We start from the raw sequence: 13,246 nt of genomic DNA on the forward strand, positions 1-13,246 counted from the left end.
AATTGAACTACATCCTTGTTTCGCCCAATGACAACAATTCTTCAGAATGGCAGTCATCACAGAAGAAGGTGAGGTTCCGGCCAACACTCAATCAAGACATTCAAGCCTCGAGGATGTGGAACAACCAAGTCCCGACTTTCCTCCTTCCGAGCCGACTCAAACTCAACGAAGCAAGCTCGAAAACACAGTTATTACGACCTCACTCCTAGCCGCCCTATTTCTCGCTGCTCTCGACGTCACCATTGTGGCCACCGCCATACCAACCATCTCAGAAGACTTGCACTCCAGCACCGGCTATGTCTGGATTGGCGCATCCTATGTCTTAGCCAATGCCGCTTGTGCTCCTACATGGGGAACACTGTCAGATATCTGGGGCCGCAAGTCAATTCTCTTGGCTACGCTTATAATCTTTTGGGTCGGATCCTTGTTGTGCGGCGTTGCTGTCAACATGACCATGCTCATCGTTGGTCGTGCTGTTCAAGGCATTGGCGGCGGGGGAGTCAACACACTTGTCAATATTTGCATCGGAGACCTCTTCTCAGTCCGTGAGAGAGGCTTCTATTATGGCTTAGTCGGTGCCGTCTGGGGCGTATCGAGTGCCTTGGGACCTGTCATCGGCGGCGTCTTTGCATACCGAGCCTCTTGGAGGTGGTGCTTCTACATCAACCTGCCGATATCCGGAGTCGGTATAGTTGTTCTTTACTTTGCCCTCAAGCTTCACAATCCTCGCACACCAATGGTAGATGGACTCAAAGCTCTTGACTGGCTTGGAAGTCTGACTGTTATTGGCGGTACTGTCCTTCTGCTCTTGGGCTTGGAGCTTGGGGGCGTCATATTTCCTTGGAACTCATCCACAACCATTTGCCTCATCATCTTTGGCATCTTGATGGCATGTCTCTTTGTCCTCGTTGAGGCCAAGCACGCCAAGTACCCAATTGTTCCTCTACGGCTATTTTCCGACCGCTCAAACATTGGAGCATTTGCCACATGCTTCTGTCACGCCCTTATTGCACTGTCAGCGTCATACTGGCTGCCCCTCTACTTCCAAGGCGTTATCGCTGCGTCTTCTCTCATGTCAGGTGTTTATATCCTCCCCTACCTCCTGGCAACATGTATCATGTCGGCAGCCTCGGGCTTCATCATCCGCCTCACTGGAAACTATTTCTACGTTATCAGCGCCGGTATGGCGACCGCTACCGTCGGTTTCGGACTTTTCGTCGATCTTCCACCTAACAAGGAGTTTACCAAGATCATTCTCTATCAACTCGTTGCAGGTATCGGTGTGGGCCCCAACTATCAGTCACCACTCATCGCCCTCCAAAACAACGTCGAGCCACACGATATTGGATCTGCCACTTCCACCTATGGATTCATCCGGCAGTTGGCCAGCGCCATATCTATCGTCATTGGCGGTGTGGTATTCAACAACAAAATGCAGGCACAGCAGGACAAGCTGAGAAAGGCATTGGGTCCAAAACTGGCAAAGATGCTGTCAGGGTCCAGCGCCTCGTCAAACGTGTTTACGGTAGCTGAGCTACAGGGTGAGAAAGGAAGGGTTGCCAGAGGAGCTTTTCTTACGGCCTTAAGGACTATGTACATCATGTTTGCAGTCTTTGCAGGGCTTGGACTGGTGGCAAGTCTTTTCATCAAGCAGCGACAGATGAGTCGTGATCATCAGGAGCATAAGACAGGGTTACAAAGTCTGGAAAAGTCAAGAAATGGTGAGAAGTAATGATGATTCCAGCGAACCAGACGGAGCGAGCACTTAACGACTACGATGATCATCGGCCCCTGAAAGGATGTCCAGCAGCATCGGGTGTCTCACCTAGCGCTTTTACATCTGCATCCAATAACTCGTTAGGGCAAATAAGCAGGAGGAAACGGCCGTTAGATAAAGATGATGAGAGACCACAACCCTTCAAAAAGACGAGGCATATTAGCAGTGGAGCTTTGCAACCAAGTCGCGAAATGGGATCATGGAAAACAACCAGCCGCTCCACATGTCGCAACATCCCAACACCACATCAAGAGCTCCTGAGTAGGATGAATCAGAACCGACAGACTAAAGCACAAGAAAGAGACTGCTGGTGACTCGGGATGGTCTTTGGTGAAGCATGCGAACATCTATAGAACCCGATGGATACGTAGAATCCAGTCTCAAATTTTGAGGGCCTACTTAAAGAGAACTAGAAGCTCAAAAGAAAATAACAGATTGTGACAAATCTCTCGGAAGGAGCGATAAAGCCTCTGCGCAGATTAACTACACCGGCTAATAGGAGTACCGGCAGGTAAACGGTGGTTCCAACGTGTTCCAGCCACAGAAATCGGGCGTAAGGGGCTGGGGCATTGTGATCAGCTGCCTTGGGTGCAGCCGGTAAGCAAGCCACTGACAATGAAGTTGACCAATCATCCATGAGCTCCATAAGAAGATAAAACCACCCTTCCTCCTATGAGAAGATTGACTGGCCATCTGGAGGCCTCTACTGCCTCAAGGTCGAGGCAACAAGTTTCGTAAGCCTTTTCCAGCCCACCAGTTTGCTCCCTGTCAAGCCCAGTTCAGCTGAAGCAATATGTGACAAGTTATGCAGTTCGGCAACTCATCGTCATCGGGAGTCTGGTTAGCAACAACCCACTCTGTACCAACGACGAGAAGAAATGTTGGCAAGATTCATCACGAGGCTTCGATGAACTCGGAGTCTACAATTTCTACTCAGAACTCTCTGAACTTCAGGGTGGGCTCCAGGTTGGCTGGGACCATATAGCGGTTACCAGCAATGTGGTATGGGCAAAACACCGGGGCAGAACAATCAAGGATAAGGCCTTCGAAACCGGAGCGTACATGTCCTCGTCGTTCTTGGAGTTTTACTGGGGCATCAGGGTTAGCTTCTGTACCGGCGTAGCCTAACGCGTGTTGTTGAGGGAGTTGGTGGCCGATTTACTTCCTACATTCGCTGAGTGCCATCCCAACCAGGCCGCCAGGACTTTATGGGCGACATTAGTTGGACCAGAATATCAAATCGTCCAAAGGCTTCAGGGGGTCGTCCCGCATCAACTGCCTCTCTCCGTTTGGCTTGAAAATCTGCCCGGGGATCTCAAAAAGTTTGTGCGTGTCCTTATCCGACATATTCTCGGCACCCTCAAAGATACTGGCTTGAGTCCAGATGGTAAGCATTTCTCAGTTGCATGGCCGCAGAGTGGCTTTGTCAATCGATGCTTCCAGATCTCGGTAAGCGAGCAAAACAGGTGGATGCCGATGTTAGCAGACTCGGCCGACTGCGCAACCTTTGCATACATATCCAACACCTGCCTGGAAGTGGGAAACTTCAAATGTCGGGGCCCAAATCCGCCTTGGCATGGCCGAATTCATCTGCTCGAGACGTCTGTCCACTGTCCAGCCAGCTGTGGTTCATGGGCCTTGCAACCTGAGCAGGCCTACTTCTTTCAGAAGGTGGATAATACTCTTTTCTGGGTTAAGGCTCGAAGGGATGTGACGGCAGGAATACTGCCCGTAGTTCTTGTTAGGGATGTGTCTATCCGGTATCTTCCGCGTGATGTTATTGCGAGATTACTGTTTACTAGTGAGAAGAGAATGCAAAGATGGTTACGAGAGAAGGACCTTACGTGGGTTATTGCTGAGAGTGTCTCTATATTATAGTAAAAGGATTAAACTAGTAGTGAATATTAGTAGATGGTCTTTTATAGCCTATTTCCCTCTTTTCTACTCAGAAGAACAGTCTACCGATCAGAGCCAGGGGAAGAATAAGGAGTACCCAATTATCTAGAGCTTCACGGGATAAGGTGTTGGTAAGAGTTTGCTTGTTCCCGCTGTCGCATCTTGCAATAATGTTCCAGATACATCCCGGGCCTTAGCAGCAAGACCGCTACTATCCCCGGTTTCCTCCACTATGCCCTCCAGTATCAGTGTCAACCCATCACAACAAAGCCGCCTCATTTGTGCTGGCAGGGTCGCAGTGCCAGGTCGTATGAAGAGATAGAGACGGTTACGCGCAGAACAGATCACCCGAGTAAAACGTGGCGCAGATGGCGTTCCTCTAGTTCTTGAAACGACCTGATTGCGATTGGGGCAATGGATAATCAGATGCTTGGTCAATGGCTCAAAGAAGCGGTGGGGGGTGGGCTTCTGAGCAACCCAACGGAAATAACACAGCCGTAGGATAATCAGATGCACCCTCGCGTGCGGCCCTCCTCGTTCCACCACATCTCATCCATCCCCAAATCGGACTCGCCCCCTCGACCTGACCGCTTTAGCACCGTGGAAAGAGAAATACTTTAGACTTAGGTCTGCCACCTACCCTCACGGGCCTCACCAGAATTCAGCCACCTCTCTCTATCACATAAGTACATCGGCGAGCATGGTATTTACTTATTTACTACAAGGTTTTCACGATACTCTTCCTTCCATTCTCCTTTTCGTGAACAATCAATCGCCTCCCCTTGAGACAAGCCCAGTCCTCAACCACAGCTACCTCCGCGCTGAGATCTTTTAGACTCCAATGCAGTCACTTGGGATGCACGGTAAACACCGCCCGCATGACTTGCCATATCCTCTCCTACCTCTTCTCATCGTCCGTGTCCTCCAGACGGCCTCCTGCCTCATCGCCATCTCCGTCATCTCCTATCTTGTATTTCACTTGCACAACCGGCATGTCTTCCTTCACCTGGTGAGAAACAATCAGTTCAACGCAACGGGTAATCTGCTCAATGACTGATCATTCCGCCTATATAGCTCTCTGCAGCCTCGTACTTCACCGTCCTGCAACTAGCCGCTGTAACTATTCTCTCCCGCTTCTATCGCTTGCCTCCGAAAATACGCCTCATCATCGACGCTGTTGGCTGTACGCTCTGGATCGCTGGGTTTGTCTTCATGGCCGCCTACGACGTGAAGCATAAGATCCTGGCGCGCTGCAGCGGACACTTGATCTGCACGCTCTACAAGGTGTTGTTCGCTTCTGCGACTGTCGGACTGTAAGCTTGCCCCATCTTGCCCTCCCATATTGCATTGCCTCTAATAGGCTGGCAGAGTTGCTGCTATTCTTGCGGTTCTTTTGGATCTCTGTGTCATGAGGCGCGTTCGGTCGGGGTATAAGAACATTGAGAACCAGGCAGACGGAGCGCAGGAGCTTCTGCAGGGCTATCACCCCTATCGGTTGTAGTCATACTCTTCGAGACCCGTCTGAGGAGATATTTCTTGGTGTTGCGAGTGGGGAGCCTTGAATTTGGCACAATCAAAGGTAGATTGCAAAATAGCCAATAGCAGTGTACGACAATGGAGAGGGTCGGTTTCGATCGGATATCACGGCAACGGGGGTGGCTGACGATCACGAGGAAGAGGGCGGCTGGCGGCCAATGGTGGGCAACGGTTTAAGAAACGTACTTTAAAGCACTGTACTGCAATACTGCTGTTGAGGACGTCCCATCATTATCCCGTCAAGTGGCGGTATTAGCTGACGGAACATCGGCAGGGTTAGCCAGAACCCCAGAATCCACGACGGAGAATGCCATGGGTCGAGCCCAGACACCATTAATTAACAGCTTGCCAGTTTCTACTCTTCCAGCCATGACAGCTATCAACTTTTGATCATCTTGATATCCAAAGCAGCAAGGATGCAGAGCCATGTTCTGTTCATCCAGGTACTTGCAGTGGTGGCCATTTGCGCACATCAACAAAACGACCAACCATTCAACGACAAGGCGTACCGCGACATTCCTTGGGACGAAGACAGCGAGCATGGCCTCTTTACACGACAGCCAGCCGCCTTTCATGGACACAATGCTGTCCCTCCCTCGCTCACAACCGACAGCCTTGTACCAACCAGAACACATCCGAGGGGCTTGATACGTCGTGGCTTTAACTCGGACGGCTGCAATCTAGAGACAAACAATTGTTATACTTTTATTTGTAAGTTACAGTAACGCCTGTAGTCAGTTTCTCCATCTTAACATGACAGCAGGCCCCACAAGCATCCAGGTATGTTTGTCTCTTCAAGGTTGCCATGCCATGACATAGATGATAAGTGATAGTGCTCTGATGGTGGTTGTTGCCCACTTGGAAACTACTGCGGAATCAAAAATGGGATCCTTGGGTGCTGCCCACTGTATGTATCTCCTCTTTTCTGCACCCCGTGAATAAAGGCTAAAGAGATCAAGGACCGGCCCGCAATGTGACACTACTCCGATTCCAGGATGCTCAGTGTGAACCTCACCTTCCCTTCCTTTCCCAGAAGCGTGCATCAACTGACCCATTGCTTAGTTCCTGCTACGGAATATGCTGTGACCTTGTTCAGGACATCATTGGAGACCGTGAGTATACTATACGCCAACTATGGACAATATGCCGCTGGAGCTAACAGAGGTTTCAACCATCTAGCTATTTGTAGTCCAACAATCGGCAGTGAAGGTCAGTCCTCTGGCCTCTGCACGGGTGCTCCATTCACAGACACGGTTCTTGTCCCGAGTGCAAGCAGTTGTCCTGGAAAGTACTTGTAAGTGTCCTGCCTGCTCACCTCTCAGCCCCCTTTTACAGTTATGCCTGCTCTATATGGTTAGCAGAGCTGATGTTGCGGTAGTTTATGCGGCACGGAATGCTGCCCAAGCGATGCAGGGCTGGTTTGCGATAACACTACCATTCCAGATGAGCATTTCTGCAATATTCCGTAAGAGAACTATTTCAGTGTAAGTGCTGCCACTATGGTGGACAGCTCTGAAGATTGGAAAGACATGCCAACACCACTCAGTGATAAGGTCTCACTCTGAGTCTGAGTGGCCTCCCAATGTTGAATCTACTGAGAATCGACTCAAGTTCATAGGAGTCTAAGAATGACGAACAAAGGCAGTGATGCGCTTAGCTTCTCTAACCGTCCACATGAAGCATTTGATCCTGAATCTATTGTATTAATATCTGTCAATGGCAACACAAAGGTAGATGTTTTCTATCAGCGTATTTGCATCACATCGTAAAGATCTTGGGAAACGGGTTTACGCCCTTAAAAAACCAGCTGGACACTTGTTTTTTCCTTATACGTGAGACTAAATTGGCGATAATAAACGCGCAACAAAGCACTTGGTAATGTTTTTGAGTCTGTACCACACTGGAATGGATAATGTTTACTTGCTTCAAGCCCTTATCGTCCAGCCTGCTGCGACGGCCGAAGTTATCGTCAGACGAGCAGGCACTTATTGACTCCTGCACTGGGAGCAACTCGTTATCTCGCGTGTAATGGTTGGCATCGTTTAATTGACATGGGTTCTAGCCTTCAAGATGGACTCTATGGTAGTATAGGGTAGCTATAGAACCTGGTAGATGAGCCGGGCAGTAATTATCATCAACGTCTTTCGAGAGTACTATTATACCCAACCTGCGCATTGGGTTAACCATCATGCCCGACGAGAGGCAGACCAAGCAGCGAGCGACGACAAGGCTCCCAAGCACGGTTGCCAGCCTGTTTGAAAGTTCCTTTCTGATTAGGCATGACTGTATACAGCAAACGCCCTCTTTCTTTACCTTTCGATCCCGCGGCTCGTTCCTCGACTTGGCTAACTTGAATTGTTTGACCGTACAAGGCACGAACTCTAACCCCGATTCGCTGTCTCCTTGTCTCGAAGGTAGAGAGCCATTATAACAAAAAAATTAATTGACTAGAAATCAAGTATCCTTAGATTCCCGGATGTCTTGATGAATTGTCGTCTAACGTTACCCCCTAACCATGAAGGTATTGCACGACAGAGAAGCTTGTCAGCGAATCGAACAGTTGAATCCTTCAGGACCAAGCCCAGAAATTGTGTGCAGCGTTTTGGCGTAATGCATGTGTCCCAGGCAGCCATCAATAAGCCCTCAAGATTGCTTCTTCTTAAGAGACTTTCGCTCCATGGCAAGCGAGCCAGCGATGGTGAGTATCGCAAGTGCCAACGGGATATACAGTGTCTGCACAACAGCATTCTCATATCCAGCAAGAACACTCCCCAATCTCTCAGGACCGATGCGTTCTCGTAGTCCTGTGAGCCCGGCATCCTGGACCTCCGTAGCGTTGGTGCCAGGCGAAGAAGAATGGATTTCATCAACCAGGCGACTCTGGAACATTGTTGCCGAGGCACAGATCCACAAAGCTGAGCCCATGCCTGATCCAAAGTTGATAAATGCTCCGCCGAGGGAGACGTCATCGATAGGTAGCACGGCTTGAAGTGCAACTTGCGGACCCTGGAGACCTAGGCCGACTGCTGCACCAAGGAAACCTAGAAGAGCAACGCCTTTAGCAACGTGCTCCTCCATGTTGAGAGTGGTAAGTAGCCCCGAAGCGATAGGTGCTAGAACGCTCGACGCCAACATGAAAGCTATTTGATGTTAGTTGGTGTTGGGCCGATGAGTGGTTGAAGAATGTCTTACGGTAATAATATCCAAATACGGTTGCGCCAACACCGGACATAACCATAGCCACCGCTAGACCACCGATCATAGGAAGAGCGAAAAGACCCGACTGCGTCGGCGAGTAGCCTCGCACACCCTGGAAGTATATAGACATGTAGTACTCGGTCACGGCGAGGACACCTTCAGCACATGCCGAGTACCAAGTTCCTGCCAAAATACTTCTCTGCTTCCAGATTCTAGGAGGTAGGATGCCATCTTCTTTCTGCGCATGTTGCAGGTATCCGAACCCTGCAAAAAGGACTGCGCAAAGGACGAGCAGCAAGATGATTCGCCAGTTGCCCCAGCCGTACTTCGATCCTCCCCATTGCAGGGCCATGAGAAGACATGTGATGGCGGGTACAATGAGGATAGTTCCCATGAGATTGATCTTCTTTAGCTTTTGCTTAAGCGCCAGTCCCTCGTTCTGGTTGCCGGCAGGATCATGAATTCCGACGGCTGTCAAAACGATACAAGCGACTCCAAGCGGGACGTTGATGCCAAAGCAGGCTCTCCAGGAAAAAGCATCAATCAAGGCGCCGCCAATCGTAGGAGCACAAACCAGGCCCGCGCTCTGAAATGCACCAACAAAGCTGTGCATGAGAGCCTGTTGCGAAAGAGGGAAGCAGTGACGCAAAAGTTTGAAGATGCCGCCATTGATGGCGCCGCGACCAAGTCCGCTAATGGCGCGGCCAAAAATGAAGACGGCAGAGCTCGGGGCGAGAGTGCAGATGAGTGAGCCGATCTCAAAGACCACGAGGCCGATGAGAAATATGGGCTTTACTGAGAAGAGGGTATAAATTTGTCCAATACTGGAAGCTAGTCAGAAGATGCTGTACGCAAGCGCAGGGGGGCATACAAGAAGACGAAAGCGCTCATGGTCATGCCACTGAAGGTTGCGTTAGAATCTCGTCCGTCAAGATGAGGGGATTCTTACTATGCAGCCGAGTACCATCCGATATCTGATATCGTCTGGAACTGGTCGGTGAGACTTGGAACGGTAACTGCGACAATTGTAAGGTCCTTGAAGACTGGTCAGCTAACTCACGCAATGAAGCCACCTAAAAGAGATACTGTAGTGAACAACTAGGAAGCTCCCAATACTCACCAGACCGCTGAGGAAGCAGGCAATGCAGAGTGAGGCCATTGTCGACCACAGCTTCCATCCTTTCGGGTAAATAGTTTCGGTCTGCACATTTTCCTCCTCTTGAATTTCGAATTGCTCAGTAGGTACCCCTGGTTGTGTCAGGCTTGTACGCCCTTGAGATACCACTTGGGAAAGCTCGTGAGTGGTGTCAGTCGCCATGATTTACCAGTAATGTGTGCAATGATCTAAAGAATTGAAGGAACAATGGCGCAGAAAAACTGCGGGGGATCGGCGTTTTGATCTCAAAGGACGCGCCAGGGCTGCGTAAGGTCATCCGGGGTCGATTTGCCTGATTTGTTAAGTGCTTATTCTAACATTCTGGCTAAATAGATGTCTGACGCAGCGAGGGCCGTTAGCCCACCCTGACTGCATAAGATGACGACAACCAAGGACAAAACAGGACGCAAATGTTCATAGGATGGAGGCTATGAGAATTCCAGGCAGCCATGATAGCGCTACGAATTGAATCAAAAATAACAATGTCTGCATGATGGGATGAAAAATATCTCATAGGATCCAAGAAGGTGCTAGACGAAGCAGTCAAGAGCGTAGTTCGTTCTCAATACAATAATGTCATTAACCCAGAACAGCGTACATGATCAAGAGCCTATGAACTATCAACCACTGTGAATAGCATCACAAACAAAGATCTATCAAGTAATCCATACAGCTCTCGCCGAGAGCAATCCCACGATCTCTACAGTCGCGAATAATGCCCGCCACGTACTGTCGACGGAGCTCCCTCTCCGCAGAATCACCTTGGAATTTGTCCTTTGCGAGGTGTACATGTTTTTCTGCCAAAACACCAAGCGCACATTCTCTCATCGCATTTCTTATTTTGTTTGAAGGGAACTTGTGCTCGCGAAGAATGAGCTCCTTCGACTCACTCCAATTCACTGCTCGTACTGCCAGCTGCCATTCGTCCCAGGACTCGCTCTTTGCGGCGTCGTCATTTCCAGGCTCCGGGCTATCAGCTGCTTGGCGTTTCCGAAGATCTGCTTCGAGGATCATCCACGCCAGCCTCTCTTTGGGAAACATCTCTGCTGCCTCGAAAAGCGGACATCTGCCAGCAAAATCCCGTTGCCAAGGGTTAGCCCCATGCTCAAGAAGGGGGGCCAGTGCCCTCGAGATGACTGGCGGCTTGCTTTTGTAGCGTTGGAACAAGAGAAGGAGGACAGATTTCCCCAAGTGGTCTTGGTGATTGGGGTTTACGCCATGCTGGAGAAGAGTTGCTATGAGCTCCCCGCCATCTCCAGCTGTCTCCCAGTAATCGGATACGAGGGCGAAAAGAATTGAGTTTCCGGCCTTTTCCACTTCACCGGGAGTGAGGCGCTTGAACAATTCTTTCCCTAGTCTCTTGTCTCGACCCCAACGAACAGAATCTCTGGTATTGAGGTATCCGCAGATCAGTGGCTCCCCGAGAGTCATTGGCGTTATGACGGAGGCTCCCTTGGCAAGAAAACATCTCAATATATTGTTTTCAAGTCTTTCCTTGGGCCCCCCAAGCTTGAAGCCCTTTGTCTCCGACCTTGAGAGGAAAATCTCGAAAGGAATCGTGCCATCTGGCAGAACTTCGTTCACAGAGCCACCCGCTTGTAAGGAAGAGTGAATAGCCATTAGGACTTCTTCTTGGTAAGACTGCCGCTTCAGGAGTTGAAAGAATGGGGTTTCTTCGTTGTGGTTTGCTTGGTTCGGACCGGCCCCCGCCTTAAGCAATGCCTCGACTGCCGAGGAGAAAAGGTTCGAATATTGGGAAGGATGAGCATATATAAGAAGATGAAGCGGTGTGTTACCGTTACCATCTTGAACGGATGCATCAGCGCCTTGGTTGATGAGCGTGTCAATGAGAGTAGGTTGAGAAACTCCAAGATGCAGAGGAGCACGCCCCATGTTGTTCTTTGCGTTCACATCGGCTCCAAATTGAAGAATAAGCTTGACGACGTTCGAGTTCCCGGTGCTGACTCCCCAATGAAGAGGTGTGTTCCCAATGTGATCTCGAGTATCAACCGTAGCCCCGGCGTTGAGAAGAAACTGGACTTGGTCTACATCTTCACTCATGATGGCCCGATGCAGCTGGCTCCTGCCTTGACCATCCAGTGCGTACTGGCCAGTATGGAGCGGGCCGGGTGCCTCGGTTCCCTGACCAAAGCTGTCGAACTGAGATACAGAGAAGGCAACGGATGGAAGTTGAGACGCCGCAAAGTCCAAGTCGGCGCGTCCACTGTCCAGGGCAGAGGTGGCTGGCAGGTTATCTGGCAAACTAAAACTACCGAAGCCCTCTGGGGTTGCTGAGGTTATAGCAGGGCGTTTGCCGAGGCGGTTTGATGAGCGACCCCTCTTTTTTGCCTTGGGAAAGGCCTGGGTACTATACTTTGTGAAGCCCCATTTCTTGAGCTGGGTTCGATAAGAGCGCTCACTAATAAGCGTTAGGTAGAAAAAGAAATGGCTTGCAAGAAGGCCACCCACGATGCAATGAAGCTATGCTTGCCCTTCACCAAGCGCATAACCTCATCAAGTGGTTTGTCCTCAGTCAGGTAAAGGTTCCTGATCTCATCCTGTAGCGGCTCCCAATCCTTGGTCATCGTGCGATTGTACCGGGATGAAATGATAGATATGCGGTCAGGGCAGCTGGGTTGGTCAACGTTCCTGTGAAATCATGGAGCGAGCGAGTCTTGCCAAAAGACAGGCTCAGGGCGATGGCCTGGTACTTATGCAAGGTCCCAAGCCTCATTCTCCAAAGTGCTCGGGTTCTCTTTGGTGAACAGGGATTTGTGACCAACAAATGAGTGGAACGAGGGGGCAGTGAAGCAAACATGGCCAGTCAGAGTCAAGCGCAGTACACCTGTACCTCATAGCCTGATTGCTGCAAAATGCAAAATGCAATTCTACGCGGAGTAAAATCTGTGCCGAAAAGAGCCCACACATGACAAAGGTTCCTCGGTCGGGCCAGCAAAATTTGTGCATTTGCACCTCCCTGTCTGCATTTTGCACCCAAACACTGCAAAATGTAAATCAGCCTATTCTATTCCAAGGAGTGGAGCAACACAGAGTGCCCTCTTCTGTCATTTTCAGCTCTCTCAAAAGCTGCAATTTGCCTCTTACCCGTCCAAAACGGGAGAATGCGGCTGCAAAAACGTCTCGCATGCGCCCATGTAAATCTTACCTTGGACTCAGAACGTTGTCGAATACCCTCCTGCGTCCTCTCACCCCATGCCCATCTAGAAAACATAAATAGGAAGTAGTATTTCCCTCCAAATGTCGGAAATTCTAGCAGGCTCTTCGTTTTTCCCCCATCGCCTTGTAACCCTCCCTGTGTCCCTTCAACCAAAGGTCTGCAAAAGACATCCTACGTTTCTCCAGTTACCACGATATCTCTTGTCGCAACCATGGCCTCTCACTCTGACACCGTGGGTCAATGCCAGAACATGGGTGACTCCATGTCGAGAAACACAAATTCGTTCGTACAAAATCTCTACTACCCATCCATCAGTACCTCCCCGTCGGGCCTCAGATACCATTACCCTAGCCCAGGCCCATTCACATTGTCTTCTTCAATATTCTAATCTGTCTCTTTTATTAGTACCTCTGCACCTACACCGCCACCTCTTGATCCCGTCCTGTCTCCTCGATCCACCACCCCGAAACTCGACCGTGTCTCGATCAGCAAGCCTCCAACAAGT

General features: G+C 50.0%; 2 protein-coding genes across 2 annotated transcripts; one reads left to right on the top strand and one right to left on the bottom strand.

The window, feature by feature from the left end:
• Nucleotides 1-46: 46 nt before the first annotated feature.
• On the top strand, nucleotides 47-1,732 carry NCS57_01350700 (MFS domain-containing protein; the record flags this gene model as incomplete). The annotated part of the gene is made up of 1 exon (XM_053063140.1): nucleotides 47-1,732. The coding sequence occupies one exon, from the start codon at nucleotides 47-49 to the stop codon at nucleotides 1,730-1,732; it is 1,686 nt and encodes a 561-aa protein (XP_052908035.1).
• A 6,120-nt stretch (nucleotides 1,733-7,852) lies between these two features.
• NCS57_01350800 (MFS domain-containing protein) lies at nucleotides 7,853-9,725 on the bottom strand (the record flags this gene model as incomplete). Its single annotated transcript, XM_053063141.1, has 5 exons — nucleotides 7,853-8,349; nucleotides 8,402-9,231; nucleotides 9,279-9,308; nucleotides 9,357-9,442; nucleotides 9,528-9,725. The coding sequence occupies 5 exons, from the start codon at nucleotides 9,723-9,725 to the stop codon at nucleotides 7,853-7,855; spliced, it is 1,641 nt and encodes a 546-aa protein (XP_052908036.1).
• Nucleotides 9,726-13,246: the final 3,521 nt, after the last annotated feature.

Source organism: Fusarium keratoplasticum, chromosome 11 (genome assembly GCF_025433545.1).
Source record: "Fusarium keratoplasticum isolate Fu6.1 chromosome 11, whole genome shotgun sequence".
Lineage (NCBI taxonomy): Eukaryota > Fungi > Ascomycota > Sordariomycetes > Hypocreales > Nectriaceae > Fusarium > Fusarium keratoplasticum.